Source organism: Stigmatopora nigra, chromosome 1, assembly GCF_051989575.1.
Source record: "Stigmatopora nigra isolate UIUO_SnigA chromosome 1, RoL_Snig_1.1, whole genome shotgun sequence".
Lineage (NCBI taxonomy): Eukaryota > Metazoa > Chordata > Actinopteri > Syngnathiformes > Syngnathidae > Stigmatopora > Stigmatopora nigra.
The window spans coordinates 1,710,756-1,726,795 of NC_135508.1; the positions used below are offsets into that span (position 1 = coordinate 1,710,756).

The 16,040-nt window shown below is 30.7% G+C and overlaps 1 protein-coding gene and 1 long non-coding RNA gene across 2 annotated transcripts in view; one reads left to right on the forward strand and one right to left on the reverse strand.

Moving 5' to 3' along the window:
- LOC144201412 (uncharacterized) overlaps positions 1–16,040 on the reverse strand; it is a 50,087-nt gene that overhangs the window by 10,805 nt on the left and 23,242 nt on the right. Inside the window, exon 2 of the long non-coding RNA XR_013327331.1 lies at positions 3,016–3,279. This is a non-coding gene — a long non-coding RNA (uncharacterized LOC144201412). The remainder of the gene's footprint in view (positions 1–3,015; positions 3,280–16,040) is intronic.
- Positions 10,366–16,040, forward strand: part of plekhn1 (pleckstrin homology domain containing, family N member 1) — a 31,394-nt gene continuing 25,719 nt past the window's right edge. The window contains exons 1-2 of the mRNA XM_077724012.1: positions 10,366–10,551; positions 15,924–16,014. Of these exons, the coding sequence (XP_077580138.1) occupies positions 10,478–10,551; positions 15,924–16,014 (165 nt within the window). The 5' untranslated portion in view covers positions 10,366–10,477. The remainder of the gene's footprint in view (positions 10,552–15,923; positions 16,015–16,040) is intronic.

Genomic DNA, 16,040 nt, shown 5'->3' on the forward strand with positions numbered 1-16,040 from the left:
GAGTGGTTTAATATATATTGGTGATGCATTTAGGGTCAGTAGGAAAAATGATGTTCGAAACTGGAAATGCAGTTGGATTAGTTATGTTGAATTACATTTTTATTATTATTATTATTGGAGATGGATTTGCAATAATTTAAGAGAAGGTGGACATTTTGTGTGATATGAGTAGAAGAATAATTGAGTTGTTGTTGTTGTTGTTGGGGTGTAACTCCATTTTTAAAGTTAATTTGTCAAAGTTTACTTAGTTAAAAGTCAATGATCCTATTTTATCATTTATGGATTACTGTATTTTCTCGCATATAAGCCGTAAAATTTGTATTTAGAAAAAATGATGGCAGAATCAAGGGTACTTACAGCGTTGCTATACTATTTTTCACCAGTAGATGTCAGCAAATTTACATTTTGTATTTGTTGGTTATTTTCAGTTTTGCAATAAGAAAAAAAAACATTTTGGGATAAATTATGAACTTTCTTATGATATTGACAATAATAACGTGCTTTTAAATCATAAATAATTTCAGTAATAACACGATGATTTTTCTTAATATTTTACCTTCAAAATAACATTTGTATTCCTATTAAAACCACAAATATTAATAATTTTGAATCAGGGCGGCTTATACGCGAGAAATTGTAAAATTCAAGGATTTTAAGGCAATTTTTACATGCAAAATCTTTCAAAAACTTCTTAAAAAAATAACAGTTTACTATAATAATAATTCCTGCCTTCCTCTTATTTTCTGTTATGCATTTTACATTTTTTTTAACATTCCCACTTGGTTGAATCAACCCATTTATTACCCACTAATACTAAGTATTGGTAACTGTATAACATTATTTTTATTTTGTGAATTGAACATGGTTCATAAACTGCAAAATATGAAGCATATTATTGCAAAATATACTGTTATTTTATTTTTTAATTGTGTTTCTACCTCATTTTTGTTATTCTTTATCAGGTCAAATTAACTTGAATGGAGACGCCGTTTACAATAAAATTACCGGAAAAGATGAAAAAGTCATAATGCGTGTAGATAAAAATGTAAATAAAAAAATGGTTCTATGTTGTTCAATGGGAATGTGATTGTAGCTTTTCTTATTTTTCTTAAACGTTGTGCTTGGCTTGTATGTGTTGAATGTTTATTTATTTCAATGGAAAAAAATATTGAGTTTTGCACTATTTATTGCCCGTGGAGCAATTTTAAAATATGAAATAAAGACGTTCCAAATCATACTTGTTTATTTTTCCTACACACACACACACACACACACACACACACACACACACACACACAATACACTACTACAGTTGGTTAATCATTTAGCCCAGGGGTGTCAAACTCCCTTTGGTCTGCGAGCCGAATACGGCTTAATTTGAGATCAAGCGGGCCGGACCAGTAAACTCATTGCAAAATGACATAGAACTAACAATAAACCCACTTTTTTTCCACTAATTATTAGTCACTAATACTAATAATTAGTGCAAAGAATGAGTAAATTATCAAAATGTTTATTAAAATAATTTTCCTTTTACATTATGAACAATATATTATGAACAAGACAATAACATAAGAACAGAAATAAATGTCAATTCATGTTGTCTGCACGTACTAAAACATTGCGCCCTAGCGGATGATACAAGAACTACATATTTTAAAGAAAATTCTTTTTTTTTTTTTTTTTTATACAATGCCGCTTTCTTCCCCGGGCCGTACCAAACCAACAGGCGGGCCGTATGTTTGACACCCCTGATTTAACCTGTTCTATTTTTTATTTATTCAAAGCTGCTTACATAATGTTTTACTGAAAAGGCCATTAAAAAATAATAAATTCTCCAGGTCAATAATCTGGATTATTAATATTAATCCAAAGATATTGTAAGTGTGAAGCATTCGCAGCCAATCACAAGAGAGCCTGACGTCCCCTTAAAATGTGGCCCACTCACAATGGACAAGATAATTGGTCATAAAATAAGTTAGTGATTTACAGTAATCCCTCGAATATCACGGTTAATGTAGACCAGATATGTCCGCGATAATCAAAAAATTGCAAACTATTATAAGTACTTCTTTTGACCATTACTGGCTGTAGATGATCACATGACATTGTTTGGCTAAGCAGTACGCCAGTCTTTACAAAACCTCAACATACGAGTGCCCCGACATATGAGCAATTTGAGAAACGAGTACAATTTTGAGCAGATATTTATCTTGAGATATGAGACAAATTTTGATATACGAGGAGACAAGAACATCATGGCCACTGTCTGTCTGGTCTGTGTAATGTCTCTATGAGCACTGGGCGGAGCCTTGCATTTTTTCAGTGTTTTTTTCCCCATTAGTCAGTGCGAAGGGCGGAGCTTGTTCGCTAATACGACAGGAGTATTTACTACTTTTTGTTGGGAATTTGTCGTGCGTTATCCTATTGTGAGGACATTTCTGTGCATCATTTTCAGAATATTTTGAAGGGAAGACAAAAGCAAACAACCGAGGTAGGTTGCATCTGAAAGTCAGGGTGGAGGCGGGGCCAATAGAGCCAAGAAAGGTATCAAAATTTCAAACAAAATTTGAATTAAGTTTAGTGTAAGATTAGATAAAACTTATTTTTGAGTGTCTGCATCTTAATCCAAGTTCATTTAAATTTGTTTATGTTATGTTACAAGCGCATTGCCATGCAAAAATAGTTTTATTGCTATTCATAAACTGCTACGATTATATTTTACCAACATATTTTAACAATATATTTTAATGCTTCTTTAATTTACACCTCATACCTTTAACTTTTAGCCGTGAAACAGCAAACTAATAAACATAATAATTGTATAAAATTGGAAAAAAATCATTTTCTTTTGATATTTTTCAGCCATTTTCTATACAAAATTTAAAAATTTCAAAATTCCCACCCATTTTTCTGCCAACAAACAATCTTTCCTCTCAAATTGCCACTCAAGTGAAAAATTCTGACGCAAAAACAGACTTAAAGTGCGAGTTGATTGACATTGAGTGATCTTACCTTCAAAGGGGGGCCCCCATCCAGGCCAGGCGGGGCCGGGGGTCCAATCAAGATTCCTTTACGTGGGTCCCGTGTGAGAACTCCGGCACGTCGGGGTCTCCGGTGGACGCCTGATGTTTAGCTTCTCATGGGAGGGGCTCCATTTTAGGGGGCCAGGGTGCGACTTTAGCACCACCGTTGTCACCTGCTGAGTCTGGATTGACAAGGGGGAGGAGCTTCTTGTGCTTCAAACTGCCACATAGAGATTCCAATGCATTTCACGCACTGTTAGGAAATATGAAAAGAAATGGAGGGACATGTATTAAAGCTAATGCAACCTAGCATGTGAGCAATTACCGTATTTTCACGACTATAAGGCGCACCGCATTATAAGGCGCACCCTCAATGAATGACATTTTTTCCATATATAAGGCACACTGTATTATAAGGCGCAATGTATTATAAGGCGCACTGTATTATAAGGCGCACTGTCTATTTTGGAGAAAATTTAAGACTTTAAAGTGCGCCTTATAGTGGTGAAAATACGGTAATTGCCATTGACTTCCAGATATGACGCACTCACTACTTCAGTCACTTCTAGAGCCAGTCATTGTTGATGTTTTGCATTTTTTTGGTATAAAATCTTGCAGTGGGGGAGGAGCTATATGATGGAAGATGTTGTAAACTAAGATGGCATCTGCATATTTAACAGTATTGTTTCAGTTCAGGCGTTTGTGTTTTTTTAATATCCGACAGTGGTGGTTTTTCCTTTTTGGTTTTCAGTTTTTTTCCATATATAAGGCGCACTGGATTATAAGGCCCACTGTCTATTTTGGAGAAAATGTAAGACTTTTAAGTGCGCCTTATAGTCGTGAAAATACGGTAGCATGTTGTGGTGTGTGCTTTATTTTTTTTTACGTTTTTGTAAATTCTTGGGTCGATTACTAATTTAACAGATGCTAGAAGCGGATATTTTTATTTGAAACAACTGAAATGTTCGTAGGCAGCCCGGTGATTGAGTGGTTAATGCGTCCGCCTCGCAGTTCTAGGGTCGTGGGTTCCAATCCGAGTTCAGTTTTCACTGTGTGGAGTTTGGATTTTCTCCCTGGGCCTTTGTGGGTTTTCTGCAGATACCCTAGTGTCATCCCACATTCTAAAAACATGCATGCTAGGCTAAGCTAGCTGGTTGGACACACTAAATTGACCCAAAATTGGTTCCAGAACTTTTTTCATAACTTGAAAATGGTAAGTAGAAGTGCACTTTATATGTAAATTCTCTAATTTGTTCCACAACTACCAACAAAACCCTTTAATATTGGTCAAAGTGTCCCAATTTTGTATGAAAAAAATGTGGGAAATACACAAAAAATTAGAAAAAAAATTTTAAGAATTTTTTTTAAAAAAATTAAAGATCATAAAATTTTGAAAATCCAAAATAATTAACAAAACAAATTCCCCCAAATAAAAAATAGCAATGTATTCCAGATACGCTAATTGAGGGATTACTCTAATTCTACTTGTATAATGACAATCAAAGCATTCAATTCAATTAACCATCAGTGTTCAGCAAGCTCTTTGGCGCCATCTATCTTTGCAAATGAGTATAATATCTACAGCTGACTGACAATTTATTTGAATGCAAAACAAAAAAACATCGTCTTATATTCAGGCCAATAGGGAAATAGAATTTTAAACCATTGAATTGTAAGATATTCATTTGAACTTTAAATAAAGTTATGATACATAATTCAGCAAGACGGGATAATTTGTCATGACACACCCGAATATCCCGCACAAAATAAAGATACGGATAGAAATTGCGTCATTAAGGAAAGCGTGGAATTTGTAGCAGGACATAAAGTACTACTGTTGACGCTAGGATGGATGGATGAGTCATCATCCCATTTCTTGGGTGTGTTATCAAAGTTACTGTCATCTTTTTCCATGATGCCTCACAGTATTAGGAGTATTGTGTTGATTTATATATATATATATATATATATATATATATATATATATATATATATATATATATATATATATATATATATATATATATATATATATATATATATATATATATATATATATATATATATATATATATATATATATATATATATATATATATATATATATATATATATATATATATATATATATATATATATATATATATATATATATATATATATATATATATATATATATATATATATATATATATATATATATATATATATATATATATATATATATATATATATATATATATATATATATATATATATATATATATATATATATATATATATATATATATATATATATATATATATATATATTTATATATATATACTTATATATATATATATATATATATATATATATATATATATATATATATATATATATATATATATATATATATATATATATATATATATATATATATATATATATATATATATATATATATATATACATATACATATACATATACATATACATATATATATACATATATATATACATATATATATATATATATATATATATATATATATATATATATATATATATATATATATATATATATATATATATATATATATATATATATATATATATATATATATATATATATATATATATATATATATATATATATATATATATATATATATATAATCCCAGTTTGAATATATGACATATTTAAAAATTCAATAGTTAGCTAATTCTTTTCAACCAAAATTCTATTCAATGGAAAAAACTACTAAGACTTGATTTTGGGTGTTGAGAAATCTTATTTTGAACTATTTTTTTAACAAATTCCGGGATGGTGATAATTTGTTTCATATAAATAATATTAAGATACATTTTATAGATTTTTTTTGAATGTGAGTAAGTCTTGGTTAAGTGCAGTATTGGAAAATAATCAATGATAAATGAATTATTAACAAAAAAGTAAGAATTAAATAAGTAGTCAATAAGTGGTCAAATAAATAAGTAGTCAGATGCAAAGTGACTAAAGTGGTTAGCAAGTTAGCAGTAAGTCTTGATTAGGTGTAGAGGTGGAAAATAATCAATAATAAGTAAGGAATAAATAAGAAGTCAACATAGATAAGTAGTCAACATGAATAAGTCGTTACATAAATAAGTAGTCAGATGCAAAATGACTAAAGTTAACTGTTTGAACAGTAAGTCTTGATAAGGTGCAAAAGTGGAAAATATTAAATAAATTATCAACAAATAAGTAAGAATTAAATAAGTAGCCAACATGAATAAGTGGTCACATAAATAAGTATTTAGATACATAGTGATTAAAGTGGTTAGCAGTAAATCTTGATTAAGTGCAGAAATGGAAAATAATCAAAACTAAATAATCAAAATATGAGTAAGAAATAAATAAGTAGCCAAGATAGATAAGTAGCCAAGATAGATAAGTAGCCAACATAAATAAGTAGTCAACATAAATAAGTAGTCATATGCAAATTGAATAAATTGGTTAGCATTAAGTCTTGATTAAGTGCAGTAGTGGAATATAATCAATAATAAAAAGTATTAATAAATAAGTAGTCAACATAGATAAGTAGTCAACATAAATAAGTAGTCACATAAATAAATATTTTGATACAAAGTGACTAAACTGGTTAGCATTAAGTCTTGATTAAGTGCAGAAGTAAAAAATAATCAATAATAAAAAATAATAATAAATAAGTATTCAACATAGATAAGTAGTCAACATAAATAAGTAGTCATATGCAAATTGAATAAATTGGTTAGCATTAAGTCTTGATTAAGTGCAGAAGTGGAATATAATCAATAATAAAAATTATTAATAAATAAGGGGTCAACATAGATAAGTAGTCAACATAAATAAGTAGTCACATAAATAAATATTTTGATACAAAGTGACTAAACTGGTTAGCATTAAGTCTTGATTACGTGCAGAAGTGAAAAATAATAATAAATAATCAACAAATAAGTAAGAATTAAATAAGTAGCCAACATGAATAAGTGGTCACATAAATAAGTAGTCAGGTGCAAAGTGACTAAAGTAGTTAGCATTAAGTCTTGATTAATCCAGAAGTGGAAAATAATCAATAATAATAAAAAATATAAATAAGTAGTCAACATAGATAAGTAGTCAACATAAATATTTATATACAAAGTGACTAAAGTGGTTAGCATTAAGTCTTGATTACGTGCAAAAGTGGAAAATAATTCATAAATAAGGAGTCAACATAGATAAGTAGTCGTAGTCAAAATGGATAAGTGGTCAGATAAATAAGTAGTCAGATGAATAGTGACTAAAGTGTTTAGCAGTAAGTCTTGATTAAGTGGAGTTGAGTATGGAGACAGCTCTTGGGAAAAACTGTCCAAAAGTTACAAATGACGTCTTTGAGTCCAAAAACAAAGTTTTAAATGACGTATTTGAGTCCAAAAATAAAGTTTTAAATGATGTTTTTGAATCCAAAAACAAAGTTTTAAATGGCGTTTTTGAGTCCAAAAACAAGGTTTAAATGACGTTTTTGAGTCCAAAAACAAAATTTTAAATGACGTTTTTAAGTCCAAAAACAAAGTTATAAATGACGTCTTTGAATCCAAAAACAAATTTTTAAATGACGTTTTTAAGTCCAAAAACAAAGTTTTAAATGACGTTTTTGAGTCCAAAAACAAAGTTTTAAATGACGTTTTTGAGTCCAAAAACAAAGTTTTAAATGACGTTTTTAAGTCCAAAAACAAAGTTATAAATGACGTTTTTTGAATCCAAAAACAAAGTTTGAAATGACGTTTTTGAGTCCAAAAACAAAGTTTGAAATGGCGTTTTTAAGTCCAAAAACAAAGTTTTAAATGACGTTTTTGAGTCCAAAAACAAAGTTTTCAATGACGTTTTAAGTCCAAAAACAAAGTTTTAAATGACGTTTTTGAGTCCAAAAACAAAATTTTAAATGACGTTTTTGAGTCCAAAAACAAAGTTTTCAATGACGTTTTTGAGTCCAAAAACAAAGTTTTAAATGAAGTTTTTGAATACAAAAACAAAGTTTTAAATGACGTTTTTGAGTCCAAAAGACAAAATTTTAAATGACGTTTTTGAGTCCAAAAACAAAATTTTAAATGACGTTTTTGAGTCCAAAAAACAAAATTTTAAATGACGTTTTTGAGTCCAAAAACAAAGTTTTAAATGACATTTTTGAATCCAAAAACAAAGTTATAAATGACATCATTTTGGTTGTGCTTGTGACTCCCACAAGGAAATATTTTGTCTTCCCAGTCAAGGTCTCGAAACGAGATGAGATATTCACCTGGTGTGATGAGCCACACAGGTGATCACTCCTGTTTTTGATTCTACTCTTTGTCACAGTCTGCGACCTCTGACCTTCTTACTCATCCAATCAGACGGCAGCAGTTCGCCAACCCGTCGGACAGGTTGTAAAACGGATACACCCGACCGAAGCCGCCTCTGTTGACTTTGTAACCGTCCGTTTTGGCTTTGGCAAAGTCGACAATGCTATTGTTTTTTTACAATCCTACAAAAAAATTTTGATTGGATCAACAAGGCGTCGCTGATTTACAGCATTTTTTGTCCATTAAAACCAGATAAGTTCGACAGGGACACTTTAATCTTATCATGAGATGATTGGCTTTTGTTAAGCGCAATTTTGAATGAAGCACTCTTAAGTTTATCAGTCAAAAAGCTTTAAATGTATGCAAATATTTTGGCTAGATGAGTAATCCAGGACCAAATATGAATTCAAAGAAGAAAAACAGTGAAATAATAGTGCTTTATTTGAATATTTTCTCGCATATAAGACGTATTTGTCACTAAAATAATGATGACTGAATTGAGGGTACGGCTTATATGCGCATAAATTAGACTTGAGATCGATTATTTTCCACTTCTGCACCTAATCGAGACTGACTGCTAACTACTTTAGTCACTTTGTACCAGACTACTTATTTATGTACACACTTATTCCAAATTAACTACCGTATTTTCACGACTATAAGGCGCACTTAAAAGTCTGACATTTGCTCCAAAATAGACAGTGCGCCTTATAATCCAGTGCGCCTTATATATGGAAAAAACAGAGAACCAAAAACGAAAAACCACCACTGTTGGATATTAAAAAAAAAACACAAACGCCTGAACTGAAAGAATACTGTTAAATATGCAGATGCCATCTTAGTTTACAAAATCTTGCATCATATAGCTCCTCCCCCACTGCAAGATTTTATACCAAAAAATCCAAAACATCAACAATGGCTGGCTCTAGAGGTGACTGTAAAGTAGTGAGTGCTTCATACCTGGAAGTCAATAGCAATGACCGTATTTTCACCACTATAAGGCGCACTTAAAAGTCTTACATTTTCTCCAAAATAGACAGTGAGTGCGCCTTGTAATACAGTGCGCCTTATATATGGGAAAAAATGTCATTCATTGAGGGTGCGCCTTATAATGCGGTGCGCCTTATAGTCATGAAAATACGGTATTTGTTGACTCCCCTATTTATGTTTTTTGATTACTTATGTCACTAATGTATTGATGATTTATGTATTCCTCCTTGTTATTCATGGATTATTTATATGTTCATTGTTGTTATTTGTGCACTTAAATATTTTAATCTCATTCTACTTGTATTATAACAATAAAAAAAGTATTCAATTCAAATTAAATGGACGGAATGTCTTTCTAACCTTAACATAAGCAGTTCAGAAAATGAATAAACATTATTTGTCATTAAAATATTACTGGTAAATTGAATAAATACGATATTCACATCACCCAAAATATTTCCGATTAAAGTTTTTGTTTCTAAAAAATAATTCCTTCCATAAATACAGTAAACATTAACATAAATATAAATATATATCCATTAAAGTCTTTTTATCCCTTATTAAATAAACCAAACTAAAATTCAACAAAAATCTCATCTCCCCAGAAATTCCCCATAACAAAATTCTCTAAAAAAAAGCCTATAAAATTACCTTTCATCCAATAAAGCCCAAATAAACAAAAAAAAATGTCTTTCCAGTTTGATCAAATCATGCCCAGACATGTCAATCAAAGCCAACACCCACTTATCTACCCCAATTCAGCCTTTTTTGTTTATTTTACTGGATTTCCCTTTTGTTTTCCTTCACCGGCACCCCCAAGGCTCACCATTTGGCCCAAAAAAGGTGCGAAACCCCACACGTACCCCCCAAAAAAACCATCTCTGGTCCTACCAAGATTGATTTAACAGACAAAAGCAACTCACAGGAATTGTGGGCGTGGCTTGGCCCAGCTGATTTGTTCCCACCCACGCACACTCCATGACACAATTTTGGACCCGCCCCCTTTTTCAAAAGTCCCGAGCCGGCTCGCCGCTCCCTCATTCGGAGAAGAACACGCGGCCGTCTGACAGGAACCCGGCGGACTATTTTCTAGCGAGATTCCCATTTTTTTTTAAACTGAGGACGCCAGCAGAACGGCATTATGGGAAGTGGTATTTCGTGTGTACCCCAACATAATTTGACCTTTTCCAGCAAGAGTTTCATCCGTAGGAACAGGTAGTTGAATGCTGTTATTTTATCTTGGCTTTTGTAGCGGTTAGGGGGGTTTAAAATGTTATACAGTGTTCCCTCGCTACTTCACGGTTCAGCTACCGCGGACTCAGAGCTTGGCAGATTTTTGGGGGGGGAAAAATACAAATATTACATTGAAACAACATATTTTACAGGGTTTTTTTTGTTATAACATGAATTTTACTCTCTCTACCCGTATTCTATATGGTGTACTGTATACAGGGGAGTATTTTTTTTTAAAAATGTAAAAAATAAAAAAAAATAAAAATAAAAATAAAAAAAAAATTAAAAATTAAAAAAATGTAAAAAATTAAAAAAAAATCAAAAAAGTAAAAAAATTTAAAAATTTACAAAAATTAAAAGATTTAAAAAATGAATAATTAAAAAAAAATTAAAAAATTAAAAATTAAAACATTAAAAAATTAAACAAAATTTAAAAAATTAAAATATATATATTTTTGAATTATATTCAAAAATTATATTCAAATTAAGCATTTTTAAAGGGGAATCCCTACTTGGCAGAAATTCATTTATCGCAGGTGGTCCCGGTCCCCATTAACCGCGATAACTGAGGGAACACTGTATTTGCATAGTTGGTTGCCTTCTGACAGATTTGGGTTCGAGACCTGAGCCCAATTTGTGCTAAAATGTGTGTTGACGATCCGGTTAGTGTTTTTTTTTTTTTTTGCCAGCTGTCAGAAATTCTGGGATTTGAACCCTTTTATCCGGGGTTATGAATATAGCTGTAAAAAAATCTCATTTTTTTAATGTTATACCTTGTGAGACAAAGTTTAAAAGTCAAAATACTTGAAAATGTGCATTTTTTTGTTTGTTATTTTATCACTTTTGAAGTAAAAATTAGTCTGGGTTATTTTGACAACATTGTTACACTATTGCTAATCAATGAGTATCAATGACAGTATGCGTAAATTAGATTAGATTAGAGTAGTACATCCCGTATTGGGAAATTTCTTGGTAAGAGACAAAGGACACACAAGACATTGTAGACCTAGTTAAAAAAAAATGGAGCCACAAGGCGGAGACCTTCTGTAGAGTGAGAGTGAGGTTACCGCACAGTGCCTCAGTAGTCTGGAGGTTTTAAAAGTCATATTTCTTGCCTAAATAGTCTTAAATTTATGATTAAAAAGGAACTAAAAGGTAGTTTCCATGTGACACTGCTATTGGTGCATTCAGGATGCGGCTCTATCACCAGTGGTTTACACATTTTCGCCCCAATATTTTTGCAAGTATTAAAAAATTGCAAACCTAAATAAATAAATTAAAAAATATATACATACATCTTTTTTTTATATGAAAAATAATACCAATATAATTTTTATATATATAGGGTTATTTTTTAATTTATTATTATTAATATTATTATTTTAATTATTATTTTATTATTTTATAATATATATATATATTTCAATGAATTAATTAATTTATTATATTCATATTAATATTCATATTAATTATTTATTATTTATTTTATTTTTTGTATTTTTTAATGTTCTAATTTTTTAATTTTTATTCTTTATTTTTTTTTGTAGCCAGACAAAATATGGGAAAAAATAATTTATAATGTTCATATATATTTTTTTTAATTAATTATTATTATTATTATTTTTTTTTTAATGTTCTAATTTTTTAATTTTTATTCTTTATTTTTTTGTGTTTTCCAATGTTCTAATTTTTAAATTTTTATTCTTTATTTTTTTGTAGCCAGCCAAAATATGAAAAAGGTGCGATTTATAGTCCGGAAAATACGGTCTGAAATTCATTTTGGGTGGAGATAGTTTTTTTTGTTGTTGCACATTTTCTGTCTGTTGTACAAAGTTTATTTATTTTGTTGAAATACATTTATATAATACCTTTGTAGGCATGAATCCAATTTTTAATGCCGATGAATCACATGCATTTCATACTGAACTACCAATGAATCATTATTGAATTCAATTGAATTCTTTTATTGTTATTATACAAGTAGAATGAGCTATAAAGCTCATATTGAATGACTGTTTCCTGTTTAATGACGATGGTAGGCGTCCAATCCAATTTGACTGGAGGCCTGGCAGCGGTCCCAACCCTCCTAGTCAAATAGAATTGGGCGTCCTTTGCTCTTGATGAGTTCATACTTGAATAAATAGTGAATCACTTTTTTCAAAAACAAAAAAAACAGATTTTTAATCTATTTTTTAACCCAATTCCCAGTCTTCTCTTAAAAAATAACTAAGTTTCAAAAATAAGTTTGGACATTGTTGCATTTTGTGTCTGGACATGCTTCTGTTGGATGGGGAACATCTGACTCTAATTAGCAACCATTCTTCTAGTCGGTACTATGTGATGATTCAGGTTCTGGTTTAGACAAAAAAATACCCGGAAGCATTCAATGTGGTTTGGATTTATAAACAAGCGCACACGCACAAACACACCCACACACACTTGGCAGCCACACACACACAACTGTCAATTTATGTTTTTCTCGTACTATTTGAAGTTTTTGGTACGTTTCTGATATTTTTTTGATACGTTTTTTGAGACGCTTTTTGAGACGCTTTTTGAGACGCTTTTTGAGACGCTTTTTGAGACGCTTTTTGAGACGCTTTTTGAGACGCTTTTTGAGACGCTTTTTGAGACGTTTTTTGAGACGTTTTTTGAGACGTTTTTTGAGACGTTTTTTGAGACGTTTTTTGATACGTTTTTGAGACGTTTTTTGAGACGTTTTTGATACGTTTATTGATACGTTTTTTGATACGTTTTTGATACGTTTTTTGATACGTTTTTGATACGTTTTTTGATACGTTTTTGATACGTTTTTTGATACGTTTTTTGATACGTTTTTTGATACGTTTTTTGATACGTTTTTTGATACGTTTTTTGATACGTTTTTTGATACGTTTTTTGATACGTTTTTTGATACGTTTTTTGATACGTTTTTTGATACGTTTTTTGATACGTTTTTGATACGTTTTTTGATAGATTTTTGGTTCGTTTTTTGATAGATTTTTTAATACGTTTTTTGATACGTTTCGATACATTTTTGGTACGTTTTTGGTACATTTTTGGTACATTTTTGGTACGTTTTTTTGGTACGTTTTTTGGTACGTTTTTTGGTACGTTTTTTGGTACGTTTTTTGGTACATTTTTTGGTACGTTTTTTGGTATGTTTTTGGTATGTTTTTTGGTATGTTTTTTGGTATGTTTTTCGATCATTTCAAATTGTGTACAACGTATAACAACTTTTGTACAGGATATTCTTTAAGTACGTTTTTGTAGAACCGATCTTGTTTTACCCATTTCGGCTCTAATCTGGATCATGTCTGCCCTTTTCAGTATATAAATATAGCGAGTCAGCAAGCAATGTACTCAGACAGTCAAGCTGTCAGCATCAAACAGCGACATCTACAGACAGAATCTTAAATTTAGTGCATACAAAAGACTGATTGGAGAAAATTTGGAGAACGTTTTAGATTTTTAAGTTGACTTCATGTAAGTACAGTAATCCTTCGATTATCGCGGGAATTTTTTTCAATTACATTTTTTAAACAAAAATTTATTTTTTAGATTCATTTTGAAGTCATTTTGAAGGTTTCTGTGATTCGTGCCATTAAAACTTTGATGAGAATAGTAGTAAAAATATTTTCAGAAATTTAAATGCCACCGCAAAGACTCCCAAATGATAGCCGATCATTGTTTTAAATAGGCCCCGCCTCCAAATTGCATCTGGTAGTGTATCGCAACCACACTTTTCTCGCTGTTAAAAATAAACAGCAACACAGTGGGAAAACGTGGGTTGCCTTTAAATGATTGACGGCGGCCAATGACTTCCCGATTAGACGCGAGTGGATTCCCACCGCGCCCACAAAGGCCCACTTTGTCGCGGACGTAAACACGTGTGGACAGATAAGCAGATCAAATCCAAAGTGAGGCGCTTTATCAGTTCGGCTAGGGTGCTTCCATGCCGCCATGTGACGCTAATTGTAACGGACGAGGGACATGCCAAACAAAGGACATCGTTGAATACTCAACACACACACACACACACACACACACTGGGAAGTCGATTCTTATAATTAGTTGAATGTCAGGCGTAAATACAATGAAGACAAAATGAAGAGTTTGGTCTAAACAGTGGTGAGGGAGTCGTAACTTGTGATTTAATAGTTTAAATGTGGGGAATTCTGTCGGTGATTTTTTCAAAGGCAAGGGTGTCCAGACTTTTGACCCCATAGCCCACTTTTAGAAAACTAAAATGAGGGAAGGGCCAACTTAAAATCCTTTTTTTAATAATAGTTTTTTTGTATTATTTATTTTATGTATTTTACTTATGATACTTATGAGACTCATGACACTAGCTTATGATACTTATGATACTTAAGATACTTATGATACTTATGATACTTATTTTACCTATTTTACTTATGCTACTTATTTTACTTAGTGTACTTAGTGTACTTAGTGTACTTAGTGTACTTAGTGTACTTATTGTACTTAGTGTACTTAGTGTACTTAGTGTACTTAGTGTACTTAGTGTACTTAGTGTACTTAGTGTACTTAGTGTACTTAGTGTACTTAGTGTACTTAGTGTACTTAGTGTACTTAGTGTACTTAGTGTACTTAGTGTACTTAGTGTACTTAGTGTACTTAGTGTACTTAGTGTACTTAGTTTACTTAGTGTACTTAGTTTACCTATGGTACGTATTTTACTTATGATACTTATTTTACTTATGATACTTATTTTACTTATTTTACTTATGATACTTATGATACTTATTTTACTTATTTTACTTATTTTACTTATTTAACTTATTTTACTTATTTTACTTATTTTACTTATTTTACTTATTTTACTTATTTTACTTATGATACTTATTTTACTTAGTTTACTTATGATACATATTTTTCTTATGGTACTTATTTGACTTATTTTACTTATTTTATTGATTTTATTTATTTTTACATTGATTCATATATTTCTGTATCATTTATTTGTTTTTTATATATTTTTTTGTATTTTTTTTATTTATATATTTATTTATTAACTTATTTATAACCTATTTATCTACGTCTAAAATGTCTTTTGCTGTGTCTGTATTCTCACCCTCTTGCTACTGTTACAAAAAAAATTCCCAAATACGGGGTGAATAAAATTATCTAACCTAATCTAATCTTACTACTGACCTCTTCTAGTCTCCAACATGTCATAAAACTGCAAAAATAATAACCCGAGAACACAAGCCTTACCGCTAAGATCTTAGGAAACGCCTATAAACAGGAAATATCCCTTAAAACTGCGACCGGGGAAATTGTCCGATAAACAAAAACCCAAAACTAAAGTTTTTCCCTCCCTTGAGCAGCAGTCGACTCTTCCGCAAGAAGAACCCGCAAGAAGGCCAAGAAAAGTCCAACAGCATCATCAACATCCTCTGCACCGTCACCCCGAGAAAGGTAAGGCCTTCATGCCCCCCGTTAGC